General features: G+C 46.3%; 1 protein-coding gene across 1 annotated transcript in view; it reads left to right on the top strand.

Moving 5' to 3' along the window:
• The first annotated feature begins 12,882 nt into the window (after positions 1 to 12,882).
• TLL1 (tolloid like 1) overlaps positions 12,883 to 15,788 on the top strand; it is a 137,069-nt gene continuing 134,163 nt past the window's right edge. Inside the window, exon 1 of the mRNA XM_063135415.1 lies at positions 12,883 to 13,033. Coding sequence (XP_062991485.1) covers positions 12,883 to 13,033 — 151 coding nt within the window. The remainder of the gene's footprint in view (positions 13,034 to 15,788) is intronic.

The following is a 15,788-nucleotide window of genomic DNA, read 5'->3' as shown; positions in this document are numbered from 1 at the left end:
TTTCTCCCCTTCCTGTGAAATCGTCATCTGGGGCCTGAACATGTGGCACTATGGACTATGAAAGAAGAGAGTTGGGAAGGTATGGACTCAGAAGCAGGGTTTTCAGATCTGAAGGGAAGAATATTCCTTCCCAAAGTATGAGCCGTACATCTGGTCCTCACCAAAAAGTGCTGATAAACTAGAGCTGGATTGGCAGATATATTTTTGCTACTTTTTCCTATGGATCTGTCAAAATATCCTCTGATTCCTCCACAGACTGAGAATAAATACACCATAAGTGATAGTTGAGAGAGAACGTATCACACTTTCATGTGCTTACAGCAATGACTCACAGCAGTTAGAATCTCAGGCTTAGCACCTCCTTACACCTAAGAGTAGAATTATTTTTGACATTCTCTTCATTATGTATTTTAGCTCCTGACAACTATGTAGGATTTGGGCTTTCACATTCGATTTTAATCTTGCTTTGGTTCTGATATAATGTCCCTTCCATTTCTGTCTGGCAAAGAGCTAACAGCAACTCATGCCTTTCTCTGTGACAAAAAAACAGTATCCATGGGTGCACAAGTTGATTTAGAGTTGGAAAGATTAGGCAAGAGGTAGATGCTGAAAAGTAAAGACAGTGATTAAAATAATAATAATGATCTCCATGTAGAATATACTCTCCTCCAAACACAGTAGGGGTGTGCACGGACCCCTCGATCCACTTCTCTTCCAGATCCGCAACTTCCAGATCAGGTCCGCTCCGCTCTGATCTGATCCGCCTATAGTCTGCTCCGGTTCGCTGTGAAGCTCCGGATCCGGATCGGAGCTCCGCTTTCCCCCTCATAGGCTTGCATTGAAATCCAAAAAAGCCTACAATTTTTTTTGTTAAGGTTAGAAACCTCAAATTCAGCACCATGACACCTCATGCACGTATACACATGCATGCCAAGACTCAAGCCAATCCTTGCCTCCCCTGATTTTTGGGGAATTTTTGAAAATCGGACACCCCATTTTCAGACATGGACTGTTCTCCGACATTTTGACAGATAAAAACTTGGAAGCAGGCACATCCACATTCATGGCAAGTTTCAAGCAAATTCCATCATCCCCTGATTTTGGTGGGGGCTTTAACCTCTAACGTAGCACCCCAACCCCTATTCACATACCCCTTTCTATATCTCTGTCAATTTTCACGTTAGAAACCTCAAGTTCGGCACTATGACACCTCATGCACGTATAAACATGCATGCCAAGACTCAATCCAATCCAAGCCTCCCCTGATTTTTGGGGAATTTTTGAAAATCAGACACCCCATTTTCAGACATGGACTGTTCTCCGATATTTTGACAGATAAAAACTTGGAAGCAGGCACATCCACATTCATGGCAAGTTTCAAGCAAATTCCATCATCCCCTGATTTTGGGGAGGCCCTTTAACCTCTAACACAGCACCCCTAACCCCAATTCACACACCCCTTTCTATATCTCCGCCAATTTTCACGTTAGAAACCTCAAGTTCGGCACCATGACACCCCATGCATGTATACACATGCATGCCAAGACTCAATCCAATCCAAGCCTCCCCTGATTTTGGGGGAATTTTTGAAAATCGGACACCCCAGTATCTCAGGGATTTAAAGCTGCAGACAGCTCAATGGGGCCATTTCAAAGGAAATCCCAACATGCCATGAATTGGGGAGTAGATAACCCTAAATATGAATCTTCTTCCACACTTGAAAAATTGATTTGGAACTTCAAAAAGTCTAAGTGAGCGCAGGAAGGACTTGTCCCCTGAGACAAAGCAAGACACACACAAACCATCCCTGCGAGGCGGGCAGGGGAGGTGGACAGGCAGGCAGAGAGCCCGTTTGATTTTCACAGCAGGAGAGGCGGCCTGCTTACTGGTGCCAGCCTGAGCCTTCCCTTGACCACCACTGCTTTCAGCACGCATAGCCACAGACGTGTGCCTGCTCCCTCTTCTCATGATGATAATAATAAAATACTACTACTAATACTAATAATAATATATATTTGGGGAAATGGGACAAGTGTGTATGCTTTGCCCAAACTGGATTTGAAATGCTCAAACTGTATTGGCTTTTTTTGCACTTCACAAGCAGTGCACACAGCACACTCACACAATAACACACAGTCACACACACAGTCCAAGTAACACACACACACACACACACACACAGACGAAATAGAGAATATTTTTTATATATATATATTGTATTTTTTTTTATATAGAAGAAAGAAGGAAGATGAAACACAGTCAGGCTTTAAGAGGAGGAAGTGGGGGAACCAACCAACCAAACACTCCAAAAATTAAAAATAAAGTTTATATAAAATCAAAGTAAGGGAAAAACACAGAGAAAACTAAGCAAACAGTCAGAAACAAGCAAACAAACACACACACAACCCAAGCTAAATCCTAATCTAATCTCCTCCAACTCCAAACACAGCAGCAGCACCTATAACTAACTCCTCTCTCCACGAACGCCAACCCACAAGGAGGCACAAAGCAGAAAGCTCTCAGGGTGGCTCTGCCTTAGTCCCCCCTCCAACGCTGGGATTGGAGGATGCTTCATGAGGTTATCACTTCTCATCAGGATTGGGAGTTGAATCTGCCTCTCAGCACTTCAAAAAGGTACCTCTCCCGCTTTTTTACCCTATTTTTAAAAAAATTATAGCAAGCGAACCGCACCATGCAGAGTGCTGAGAGTAGGCTCAGAATGACCCCCAGCCACGACTCTCTAAGCACACGAAATTTCAGAATGATAGCTTTAAAAACAACACAGTTATCCCCTAATCTTTTTCACAATGCAATCCTATGGGCGAAATTATCCAAAATGGCGGGCGGATTGCGCCGCAAAAAGAAAAGCGCTTCTCCTATGGCCGCTTCTCTTCGCCATGCTTCTCCAGGACCCCGGTTCGCTTCTACTCCGCCTCTGGGCAAGGCGGATCAGGCCAATTCGCTTCTGATTCTCTGATTCTAAGCGGAGCGGAGCACATCCCTAGTATGCAGTTCAAATGAAATTAACGAATGTGTAAATAAAAGTATACTTTAATGGTATAGGTAAGATCTCACAAAATGGTCATTCCAGGCACCAGACTTGTGCAAATTTGGTGCCCATTTCCAACCGAAAACACTAGAAATGTCAAGAGATGTGTGTAGCTATAACACTTCTTTTCACAGTGAAGAAGCACAGAATGAATTCTCCCTGGATCAGACCAAAGATCTTTCTGCAAGTCCACCACAACAGTCGTATGCCTCTGGGAGTCTCACAAGCAGAACATGAAGGTGCAAACCTTTCAAGATACATGGCAGTATATGTCTCATATTCTTCTATTAAGCCAGTGCCCATTTCACACCAATTATTTCCAGACATGTTACAGTCATTCAGTATCATCTTGATTCCTACAGGAGTCCTGAATCTCTTTCAGCCCCAGGAGATTAGATTCTGACAGCCTTCTCCCCCCCCCCCCCGTCCCCCCTCAATTTTGTATCACATTTATTAATAGAAGCAGCCTGAGGAAATCCATCCTGTCAGTCCTGTTCAACATAAATAAGGTCTGAAGAATGTGTCCTAGTATAATGATGCTATATTTTGTTTGCTCTAAATCAGTTCCAAACCCCTCCCTAACCCATGATAAATAGGATGGATTGGGTCCTCTCCACTCACACAGGGTCCTATTGCTACCCACAAACTCCGTCGTCATTTTTTCTTTGCTGAAATAATGCTTTTGATCTGCTGGATGAAGCACGTTGGCTGTGGCAACATGAAATATGTTGTCTAGATCCCTTTGGGAAGCTAAAGAGCCATCAGGTAATCAGGACTAAGGGCTCATCTACACCAAGCAGGACATTCCACAAGGAAAGCAGCCACACTCCTACTTTATAGCAGTATTGAAGGGCACAGCAGGATCTACACTCCTGCTTTATAGTGGTACTGAAGTTCACTGACAACTGTTGGGGCCCATGACACAACTACACCAAGCAGGATATAACACTATGAAAGTGGTATGAAAGCGGTATATGGTCTGTGTCAATGGGCCCCAACAGCTGTCAGTGCACTTCAATACCACGATAAAGCAGTAGTGGCTCCTGCCTTTCAAATACCGCTTTCATACCACTTTCATAGTGGAATATCTGCTTGGTGTAGATGTCCTAAAAGTGTGTTGACTTGGTATGTGGAGGACATGGTCCCATTTTCTGCACAACATCCCTGCTTTGTACGCACTTGTTTAATGTGCTGCTTGCAAATGACCCCACACCACTTGGTCTTTTACTGACGCTGCTCCTCTCACTTCCCCGCCACAGTGAGCACTATGTTTTTGTTTGCTGGGAAAAGGCCTGCTAATATATGAACAGAACTTTAGGCTTATTTATTTATTTATTTATTTATTTATGCATTTTTATGCCACCATTCAGCCAAAAAAGGCTCTCACGGTGGCTTACAAAAGTATTTCTTGACAGTCCCTGCCCACAGGCTTACAATCTAAAAGACATGACTCAAAAGGAAAGGGGATTGGGAGGGAGGAGGAGGGGGGAAAGGAAAGGAAATTCAGGCACTACAATCTTAGTTGCAAAGTTCAGCAGTTACAGTTGACAGTTGGCAGCAGGAGGGAGGGGGCTCTCAGCTGGAGCTGGACCCAGGCACGGTGGAGAGGTGCCTGACTGCTGCTTCCTCCCTCACTGGTGGGCTCTGCAGTGACAGTTGGTAGCAGGAGGGAGGGGGCTCTCAGCTGGAGCTGGACCCAGGCACGGTGGAGAGGTGCTTGTCTGCTGCTTCCTCCCTCACTGGTGGCCGTTTATGGTACATCTGCACATGCCAGTGTGCTCTTGTGGCATTATGGAACTCATTGGCATGAAGTGCTGTTTTGCAAAGTCAGAAACTAGCTACTAAAATGACTGGAAGGGCAGAAAGGTCCATCAACACTTGAGATGTTCAGAGCATACTTATCTCCTGCTCAGTCCATATTCCCTAGGGCGCCTAACTGCTAGGTTGCTAAAGCAAGGTTGACCAGACCCATCCTTATTTTGGAAGCCTATGTTACCACCCACTAAAGGAAGATGATACTGCATCTACAATACCTTATTTCTGACAGTCAAGACCATTTCATGGGCTGCAGAGAGAATAACAAACCTCCCAAAAATGCTTCGGAATATCACACAATAAGCATGGATTGTGTAACACATCATCCTCTAAACAAATAAGAATTTTTGTTATCTCAGATGTGTGTTCTAATCTGAGGACTGGTGCATCACTGCATACATAAGCAGACCAATGGCAATTGTCAGTGCAACGCCACATGACGCAATGTTGCACTTGCACGGCAGTGGTGTGATGTTGCCACCACCAGCAGATGAGACGGTCATAAATATTTCAGGTTAGATTGTCAGTGATGATCATTTATCCAGCAACTCTTGATCTCAGTAATAATGATTTTAGAATTTATTATTGTTTCTCGAGTGAAATATTCGAGGTAGTCCCAGTGGAGCTCTGATGTGAGTGGGACAGTGAATCTGCTTTGGATTTCAGTCAGAATTCTAAACGAACTATCCAAAGCGTGTCGCCCCTTGGATAGCTCTTTTAAAGTTCCGACTGGTTCTGTCTAAAAGTCAGAGTGGATTCACTGCCCCACTGACATCAGAGCCACGAGCCTCAATTGGGTAGTCCTAAAGAACTATTTTTTGTCTATTTCTAAATAAAAGTGGATTGTGAGAGCCTCTAACTATTGGTTATTGATCATTGCTATTCTCTGTTTATGTAGTCAGTAGCCCTCGAGTAGGGGTCTACTGGGCCATGCAGGAAACCCTACACGTTCATTGGGGATTTTGAGGCCCCTTCTTCAGAAAGCTCTCCACTTCACTTAGCAAATTGTTCTCCAAATTCAGGGGAACTTCACGCACTGCCTTCAACCCAGCAGAGAGCTGTGGGCTGACAAACAAAACCAGGGAAACTCTGCTCTGCAGTATAAAAGTACCTGCACATGCAAGAACTCCTTCAATACCTAACCATGGAAGGTTGATGGTCAAAGCATTCTTTCTTTCTTTCTTAGCTTACAATCCCTGCCATAATAAATTCTAATAATGGGACTTTAAATACGTTTCTGTGGGTTCGATTGGCTCCTTAATGAGTTAGGAAATGCAAAAATGGACTTGAGTGTGATTAAGGTACTGAGTCTCAAACTAGCCACTGCTGTTAAACTCTCTTAATCCATTTAGCAAATATTTAAGTTTGAGGGTTGTCATTGTTGTGGGGTGTTCCTTTTTTGTTTTAAATAATCTGAGCATCAGGATCTTTTTTTCTGAGTTAAACACAAATGCAACCACATATCTCAAGAATTTATATACAATGTTTATTAACTAGAAGACGGCAAGATCTTGGAAGGAAGTAATGTGAATGTATAATTAACAACATGATCTGACCTCTTTAACTTTGAATGAGCCTTCCCCAATTAAATTTTCCTGGCCCTGGTTTTAAATGGCTATTCACAGCTGTGGACATTTGATTTATTTCCCAATGAAAGCCAGAGATGCTGACCAACACCAGAAAACAACCGTTTTTAATTTAGATGTCCATAGTAGACTAAAATCATTGCATCTTTTTAATCCTACATCTTAGTGATGATCTTCCTTAGCCCTTGCATGCACAGAGAGAGAGAGAGAGAGAGAGAGAGAGAGAGAGAGAGAGAGAGAGAATATCTGCATACGATAACCATATTTTACATTGGGTTTTATTGTTTCAGACAAGACATACAAGTTTCATGGGGACCTGAGGAACTGTTGGGTGCCCAACTCCTATATACTTTTAGTTGCAAGCCTAAGGGTGCATGTACGTTTTCTGGTGTGGCTGCTTCATCCTAGCAGGAAGAGATAGCAGAGCATGAGGAAATTGTACCCGTAACAGCAGGAATGTAATGTTGGAGACCCACATACTGACATAACTCCTGTGGGTATAAGGATTGTGCTGATAATGCTTTCCCTGTTCCCCTTTATCTGCAGCGTTAATGAATTGGTGGAGAGGAGAACCAGTGTACATTGAATAAAGGTTTAGTAGCACGGTAATGTGGTACAATCTTCATACAGGGTTTCTTTTTCATGGAAACTGAGAGGCTATTGTTTGGATCAGGTTTAGGGATAGCTAAAGTAATATTACAAACACTTAGCCTGCAATCCTACACACAGTTACCTGGGAGTAGGTCCCACTGAACTCAATGAGGCTTCTGAGTACACATCCTAGGACTGCACTTCATGTGCTTTTGCAAACACTCCCAAGGGAGCCAGGCTTTCTTTTTGCAAGATCAGAAACAAAAGGAAAGGAGATTTTGATGTAATGAAGGTTTTGTGAATATGCACAACATCAGATGTATTTGTTTAAAGTCAGGGTGAGTTGGCCAGGAGAACTCAGATTGTCAATAAAGTAAGATGGGCCATTAGCAGGAAGAGACATCATAAAAGTTTGTCCATGTGAACAAAGGGTTATCCAAGGAAGGGTAATGGTACCACTTTCAGAGAAAATAGTTGGGTGGGGAGGCTAACTGGGACAGATAAGGTGTGAACTGCACAAGCTACTACTGGGATTTTCTGGGACAAATCGAATGAAAATTGGCTGTTACAAACAGGATTGAAATGACTGGATGTATATCAGGACACACTTAACCCCTCCACCCCCCAATTAAGCATACATTTAAGTTAAGAATTTCTAAAATACCTGTAGCTAAGTTCAGCATTGCCCAATGAAAATTAACTGTCAAACATTGTGAAACCCAAGTCAGAAATAAGCCACTGAGTTGGAGAATCCAGATGTGTCTTTATTAGAGTTCCAAAGTGACAGTATTTTTAAGGAAAGTTTCCTGTTTCATATTAGTATTTTGTGTGTGAAGGAAAATAAAGGCTACATTCCTGCTACCCTTTTCCAACTTTGCTGCCAATGAGGCGGCAGAAACAATTGTCCCTGACTGTATGTTGCTCCCTTGAAGGGCCATTGTTTCTCTTTGGTGGTAGGAAAAGGGGGCTACACTGACATAAAACGAATGAAATAATTGATGGATGTGGCATACTATTTTTTATTGCCTTTTCTTAACTTGCATTCCAGCAGCAATGCAAACATTTTGATGAACACGTAAATAGAGTGACCATGATTTTTTTTTTCTTGTCTTGTCTTTTGAAGGGTGGGTTCCCTCAGTTATGCAGTCTGTCTCAATGCCTTTATGTCAGTTACTTGGAAAAGGCTGTAAGTCAGATTTTGTCTATGTTGATAGATGGATTGTCATAGAGTAGTTGGAAGGGGCCAACTACTTGGCCCCTCAAGTTGGAAGGGGCCAACTTGAGTAGGAGGTTTGAGTCAAACCTCCTACTCAATGCAGGAATCCACCGTAAAGCATACCTGACAGATAGTGCCCAGCTGCCTCTTGAAGGCCTCTAGTGTGGGAGAGCCCACAACCTCCCTAGGTAACTGATTCCATTGTTGTACTGCTCTAACAATCAGGAAGTTTTTCCTGATGTCCAACTGGAATCTGGCTTCCTTTAACTTGAGCCCGTTATTCTGTGTCCTGCACTCTGGGAGGATTGAGAAGAGATCCTGGCCCTCCTCTGTGTGACAACCTTTCAAGTATTTGAAGAGTGCTATCAATTCTCATCTCAATCTTCTCTTCTCCAGGCTAAACATGCCCAGTTCTTTCAGTCACTCTTCATAAGGCTTTGTTTCTAGTCATGAGCAGGTTGGTAGTAGGTATTTCTGTGTGCTCTGGAAAACAAAAACAAAAACACCCATCCATTTAGTGATCGGTAAATTGAGCATCCTGCAAAAATGTGAAACTCAAACTGGATCATGGAATTGTTCTACTTTCCCTATATTTACTAGGAAATGCAAAAAAAAAAAAAGACTATAAGATTATATTATTACTCTTCTTTAACAACTGACACTCGTCTTGTTTGGGTAGGATTGTCACATCATTTCGTTGTGGGCAGGCACTGCTGACCCGTTTCTATAACTTGGGCACAGGCATATCTAGGTCTCTTTCCTATCTTTGTCCGGGTTCTTCAAGGCCAGCTGTCCTAAAGTCTGCTGCCCGCCACTGCTGCTCTGCTTCCACTAGTGAAGTTGAGGTCAGGGGCAGATTGCCGTCTGGAGGCTAAGAGGTGACGTCAGTACATAACTTGCTGGGATAGTTAATCTCCTGCTGGAAGGTTAGAGTTTTAATAATGAACTCGCTAGGGAGACCGCACACATGAGACTCCATACTGCAGGCTTTTCCTTTGGAGCTATGACACAACTGGGAATAGCCTATTAATTCTGTCCTTGCCTACATGTGTGATTCTGCTAATGTATATTTTATAGATCCAGGACAAGATCCGTTTACGCCTGAGATACACAGCAACTGAAAATCAAGTTTCTGAGGTAGGTATGCTTCTGTCCAGGACTAACTATATATATAAAAAAGGGATTTTATTGAGTTATTGTTGGATGATGAATTTCCTTAGGAAAAATGATTTCCTTGTTTTCACAAACATCAGGAGTAAAAAGCCTTAGAATGTATCTTATAATTATATCTTATATAAGACATTCCACTTGATATGGGATAAAGGCAAAGATTACATTAGACCACAGAAGACTTGGGATAACATTGGTGATGTTTTTGGGGATTCCTGATATTTGTAAAATGTTGGTCTTGGTACTTCTGTTGTTATTTGTGCAAAGGATCAGAAAACCCTCAAATGCCGTCCAGGAAATATAAATTGTAAGTAAAATAGGAAGGTATTTTGTTGTTGCTGTTGCAAAGTCTGAGGAAATGACTTCAAAGTTAAGGGTAACTGTCTTTGGGGCTTGTACAAATAAAAAGCAAGCAACGTTTCTTGGGTTGCACACCCATAAACTGAAGCACACGAACATAGATGACCTTTAAAGAAATATCACTCTTATCCTATGCCTTTATCTCCAAAGAAATTTCCACTAGGGCAATTCTTCTGTGATTTTGTTTATATCAAAGCAGTAAATGATCTTTTCACTGGCAAGATCAGCTCAGAAGGGAATAAGAAGTGATTTTTGATAGGACAGCATACACTGTGATAAGCTTATAATTGTCTAGCCCCTCATCTATTCAGGCATAGATGAGAGTTTTATCATCTATGGACAAAACCCAGTCATTCCAGATTTTTGATTTAGTCATCACATCTGCCAATCTCCTATTGTGTCTGGGTATCTTCTTTCTCAAGCATTCTCACTCCTTCCAGGGCCTTGTAGTCAGCAGCAATTTTGACTGTAGATATCATGATGAAGTAGTGTCATTGCAGAGGTGATGACGAATAGCTCGCCTAGACTTTTTAACCTCTGGAAGGAAGCTCAGTGCTTGGTGACAACAGAACCATTTCCAAGTCCTGATCAGAGCAATTGTTTGAAGTGCAGCGTGTTTCTTTGCCTTTGCTACCTTGTTGTTAACAGGGGGTGCCTGTAATGATCGGTCTGGCTAAGTCTCTCTCTATGTTATTTGTTAAGGCTATAACTCTGTATGGTTTGGGGTTTGTTTTTTTATAGGGTTTTTTTTTGCCAGGGGGCTGTAAGCATCCAGTTGGCATCCCCACTTATAGGGAGAAAAGACCTTATCTCCCTTTCCATTGCGGGAAGAACTGTGGGAAGCTATTAAGATGTAGGAGCCTTTGAGGTCTACTGTATAATAAAACAGCAGCAGTTTCACGGCCCTTTCAAATTCCATGTTAAATGTGACACCACCACGGGATGTGAGCAGCAGCAAAAATTCCCAGTTGTTCCCCTCTCCACCCACCCCTTAACTTCTTCCATAGAGGCTTGTAAAAAGAGGTGGAGAATTTCTTACTGGAAAATACTCACCTTTTGACAGTTTGACAGATCCAGTGGACACACTAGGCATCCCCCTGCCTCACTAAACTGCCAGGGGGTGGGTGGGAAGGTACACTCACATACTGTCACACCCATTATTATTTTGATTACTGTTTCTCCCCTTGGCTTGGTGTAAGCATGTGTTTTTTTCCTTCTTTAGTCAAACTCCATGTTTTCTCTTTCCAGGCTGATCGGCTGAACTGAGCCTTTAAACCCCCTGATCCGTTGGGGCTGGCTTGGCAAACCAGTCCAGCCCTTACAGGGACTTCTCGCTGCCACTGAACGCACAGCAGCAGGCATTTCCAAGCCAAGGAGGGAAGGAGCTGGCGCTGCAACGGAAACTTTGCTTGTGAAAACCTTGCTAACCTTTCGCATCCGCTGGGAAGCCGGAACCGAGCTGCCTGCAACATGATTTCGCTACTGTCTGCCGATGCACAACTTGCTTGATTTATTACATTCAACTGGAGGAGGACGTTAATTTTGCATTTTGCCTCCACCTGATTTTTCCTTTCTCTAAAAGCGCAGCTGAAATTGCTTCCCTTGGCTCAACTTTGCAGAGCGATGGTCTTCTTGCATCCCTTTCCTTAAGCAAACTGGTGGACGCCTAAAAAAAGAAAGGACAAGAAAAACTGAACAAAACCCCAAAAAAACTTTCCTCCCTTTTCTCGCGCCTTGCACGCTGGCAGCGCAAAGCGAAAGGCAGAAGCACTCCCGGAGAGTCGGGGACAAGCGCTGCGATTATTTCTCACCCCCGTATTGTCCCCACGGTCGCCGAGCGTGCTTTTCTTCTCTCGGTCTCCGGATCCGGCGGGCCCTCGGGGGCTACTACGGAGCAGCCATGCCCTCGCTCTGATCCCCGTCCGCCGCCCACCCACTTGCTCCAGAAAGCCCTACTATGCCTCGCTTATCCGCACAGACAGCGGCGGCTCTATGGCGAGCCAGGCACGTCGGGCAGGCGCGCGCGTTTTCCTAAGGCCATCAAGGGAGCCGATCAGAAGCAGCCCGGATCTCGACCCTGATTGTATGCATAAGTAAGCAGGATGCTGACGAGGACTCTGTCGGACGGTTTCGTAAATTAAAAGGAGGGGAGGGGAGGGAGGGGACGGGGAGGGGGGCGAGCAGGGAAGCCCGGAGACCCAACAACAACAGCAACAACAGCAACAGAGAAAGGTGGTGGGGAGGAGAGGGAAAGCCGCTGCCCTTCCCGTCGCTCCCTCCAGTGCAAGCGCTTGGCCGTCCCTGCAGGGCTGCCGTGCGGCTGGGAACCGGCTCGTCCGCCTCCCCCAGCTCTGCCTCCTCTCTTCTCTCCTTCTTTCCCCCTCGGCAGTTCGCCGATGTGCAGCCCGACTCCATCGCCCAGCAGCAGGCACGGGATCGGCGGGAGGCCGGGCGAGAGGCCATCGCCCCAACGGACCCTTCTTCCGACGACTTGGCTCTGCCGCCGAGCCGTGGCCAGGAGAAACCCCGGCAGCCCTTCGCGGTTCCTGCTGCTGCTGCTCCCGCGGCGGCGGCTGTGGCGGGAGAGTTTGCAAGAGCAGCGGCAGCAGCGGCGGCGGCGGCAGGAGCCCCGGAAAGTTTGCTCGGCCTTTGACAGAGGCGAGGAGGGGAGCGAGGCGCGGTGAGCGCGCGGGCCGCCGCCTCCCCGCTTTGCAACTTCTCGCCTCGCCCGAGCAGAGAAGACCCCTTTCTCCCCCCCCCCCGCCGCCTCCCCTCATGTTTCATTCGCGCGTGGGGAAGCACCAGATCCGGATCCGATACCCCGAGCGGAGCCTTTGAGGTCAGACGAGAAATCCGCCATCCGGCGTTCCCCGTGGCCCTCCCGGCGTGTGGGGGCAGCCGCGAAGCTCCCCGAGTTCAGCTTGCCTCGGGGGGGCCTCAGCAGCCGCCCCCTCCCTCCCTCCTTCCCCCCTCCCTCCTTCCCCGCACACACACACACGCACACGCGCGCCGCCGCCGCCGCGCCGCTGCTCCTGCCACCCGGCCCCTGGTGTCTCCCTCTGCCGTCTGTCTCGTCGCCGGGGAAGAGACTGACCATGCTCTGCTGGAGGATGGCTCTGTGGCTGGCTGGGCTGGCCCTGTGCGGCGAGCTGCCCCGCTGCTCCGGCCTCGACTATGACTACGCTTACGAGTTCCACGAAGAGGATAAGGCTGAAGCCATCGATTATAAGGATCCTTGCAAAGCCGGTAAGTAAGTGCCTTCCAGGTCGAGTTGCGTCTCGTGCTAGCCCGGCCGGGTCTTGCCTCGTGCCCTGTTCTCCCCACCTCCCACCCCCGGCACCCTTATCTCCATGTGTTTTATTGCTCGCGTGGTGTTGGTGGTGGTGGGGGGCTGAGGAGCGGGGACACACACACACACACACACACTCACTCACCTGTGTTCCCTTTTGCTTGGGAGCGCAGTGGGGACTTGCATGGCCAAGAGGAAGCGTGAGAAGCCAGCCAGGACAGGCGCAGTTGGACTCCTCGAGATTTTTGGCACTTAAACGAAAGCCACTGGGGGGCGATTTCGAAGAACCTGTTGTTCTCAGGATTTGCAAGGCTCCCCCCCCCCGCCCCTTTCTCTGCCTCGCACACTTTTTCCTTTGCACTTTGCAGCTGTGCTTGTGGGAACCAATCTGCTTTCCAGGCACTGGAGGAGGAAGACAGCAACTGCAAAAGGGAGAAATCTGGAGTTTGTTTCCCGTGCCCTCTGATGACTCTTGGAATCCCATCTTTCTCTGGGGCCATGTCTTTCTCTCCCCCCCCTCCACATTGCAGTGCTATTCAAAACAGGTCCCTTAGGCTTGGAACAGTGGCCCCCCATCCCTCTTTCAGGATTTCAATTTCTAAGCCAAGAGGCATGCTTCATAGAAAGGCTAACTGGAAATCGCTCCTTTGCTACATACGTGCAGCAGTTTGGTCACGGGTGAGGTGCTGTCTGCACATGCTTGAGGACACTCATGGAGCATGAGAACTGGCACGTTCCTCCGAGTCCAGGGGCTAAGACTGGGTGAACCCAGACTCAAACTAAGCCCTTAATTGTTTCAGATGCTGTCGCCAGTCGTTTTGGATCCACATTTGTTTCGTGAGGAAACTCACTCAACCTGGGGGATTGTAAAGCTGCCGGCCTTCTAATAGTCAGCAGGTTCCGCAGCGTGCAGCTCGATCCTATGCATGCTTGCTTAAGTCCCTAGGATGGCGGCTTGAAGGGGTGTTTGCACATGTGCGCCTAAAAATCTCCTTCCGCTCTAAGCAGTGATTGCATCCTTCATACAGTGGAATTCAAAATCTCGTGTGTGAACAAAGACAGTTGTATCCATGTCCCCCCCCCCCACTTCCCCTTTATTTACAGAGCAGTGCTGTTGTGGGTCACAACAGCAGCAGCCACTTCCTTGGAAAGTAGAAAGAAAACCATGCTCACGGGCACTGCCGAGTCAGTGATTGAAGCAAGCGGCGAAAGCCAGGGGGGGTCGCTTTTCCACAGCCTGGTCTGAAACCAGCAGGTGTTCTTAAGGCTCCCTTGGAAGCACTGGGCCGGCTCCTACATAAACAGAAGCCACTGGCAGCTCAGGGCTCTTCCCTAAGGAGCAGCAACAGTTCCTTCCTTTGCCTTCCAGTTTAGCGGAGAAACTGCCCGCCAGATAAGCCCTTCCTTTGCTCTGAGGTGGAATTTTGTGCCTTCCTTTTGGCAGCCTCGGCCTTTTCCAGGCCTTATCCCCCTCCAGCTGCAAAGGAGCTTTCCGGTAGAGTGGTGCTTGGGGTAGAGTCCGAGGTGCCAATTCAGATATAGTGTAATTCTGCTATAGAGGCACGGGAGGTTTGCATGTGGAAAACATTATACCAGAATGCAAAATGCAGGTGGACATTAGGGTTCAGGAGTAGCAATGTGCAGGAATCTAGTACCCTGTCAAGTATCACTGCTAAGTTACTGGATAATTTGTCATTCCATCATAATGTTTTCCACATATATTTCTCTACGTACAGTATGCTTTCTACGCTATGAAAAGTTTTACCTCAGAGTTTGCCCCCAAGAAAAGACCCTATTCCCACCTACCCAATCCTATGCAGGTTTACTCAGAAAGAAGTTCTACTGAGTTCAGTTGGGCTTACCGCCAAGGAAGAGTGCAGAGGATTGCAACCTGACAGTTCATTGAGCAGTCATCAAATCTGAAGGGAATTCGGGACAATCTAAGTAAACCTAAGAAACCTAATCTGAGTAAACCTAAGAAACACTGTGAATGTTATTGTGAAGCATATCTCCCAAAGCATAATGGATGAAGCTATCAGTGACTCTGTCATGGTGGTAATATCTGGTTGGCCACTTTGGGAAAAGAGCACTGGGCTAGATAGGTCCTGTTCCAGCAGGGCTCTTCCATTCTTATGTATGTTCTTCAGAAACAAGTACTTAGAATTTCCCAAAGGCACCTTGGCTGGCAGGGCTCATTTTTGACCCAAGCACTACGATGGACAAAGCAGAAGCAAGCAGGTATCCCCCCAATTAAATATTAATCTGTCGCACCCTCAGTCAATAAATTGTGAGTGATGCAGCAGCGACTCCAGGGTAGGGTGACCATATGAAAAGGAGGGCTGGGATCCTGTATCTTTAACGGTTGTATTGAAAAGGGAATTTCAGCAGGTGTCATTTGTATATATGGAGAACCTGGTGAAATTTCCTCTTCATCACAACTGTTAAAGCTGCAGGTGCCCTGCCCTCTTTTAAATCTGGTCACTCTAGTATAGCTCCTGCAGCTTTAAGTGTTGTGATGAAGAGGGGATTTCACCAGGTTCTCCATATATACAACTGACACCTGCTAAAATTCCCTTTTCTATGCAACTGTTAAAGATACAGGAGCCCTGTCCTCCTTTTCATACGGTCACCCTACTCCAGGGACACTGACTGGCATAAAGAAGGGGAAAGATCACTTCAGTACAGAGGATCCTACTGCCTTAGGACAAGCAA

The sequence above is a fragment of the Elgaria multicarinata genome, chromosome 10, assembly GCF_023053635.1.
Source record: "Elgaria multicarinata webbii isolate HBS135686 ecotype San Diego chromosome 10, rElgMul1.1.pri, whole genome shotgun sequence".
Taxonomy (NCBI): Eukaryota; Metazoa; Chordata; class Lepidosauria; order Squamata; family Anguidae; genus Elgaria; species Elgaria multicarinata.
Note: the sequence above shows the minus strand (reverse complement) of the source record. Positions and strands in the feature narration are given on the sequence as shown.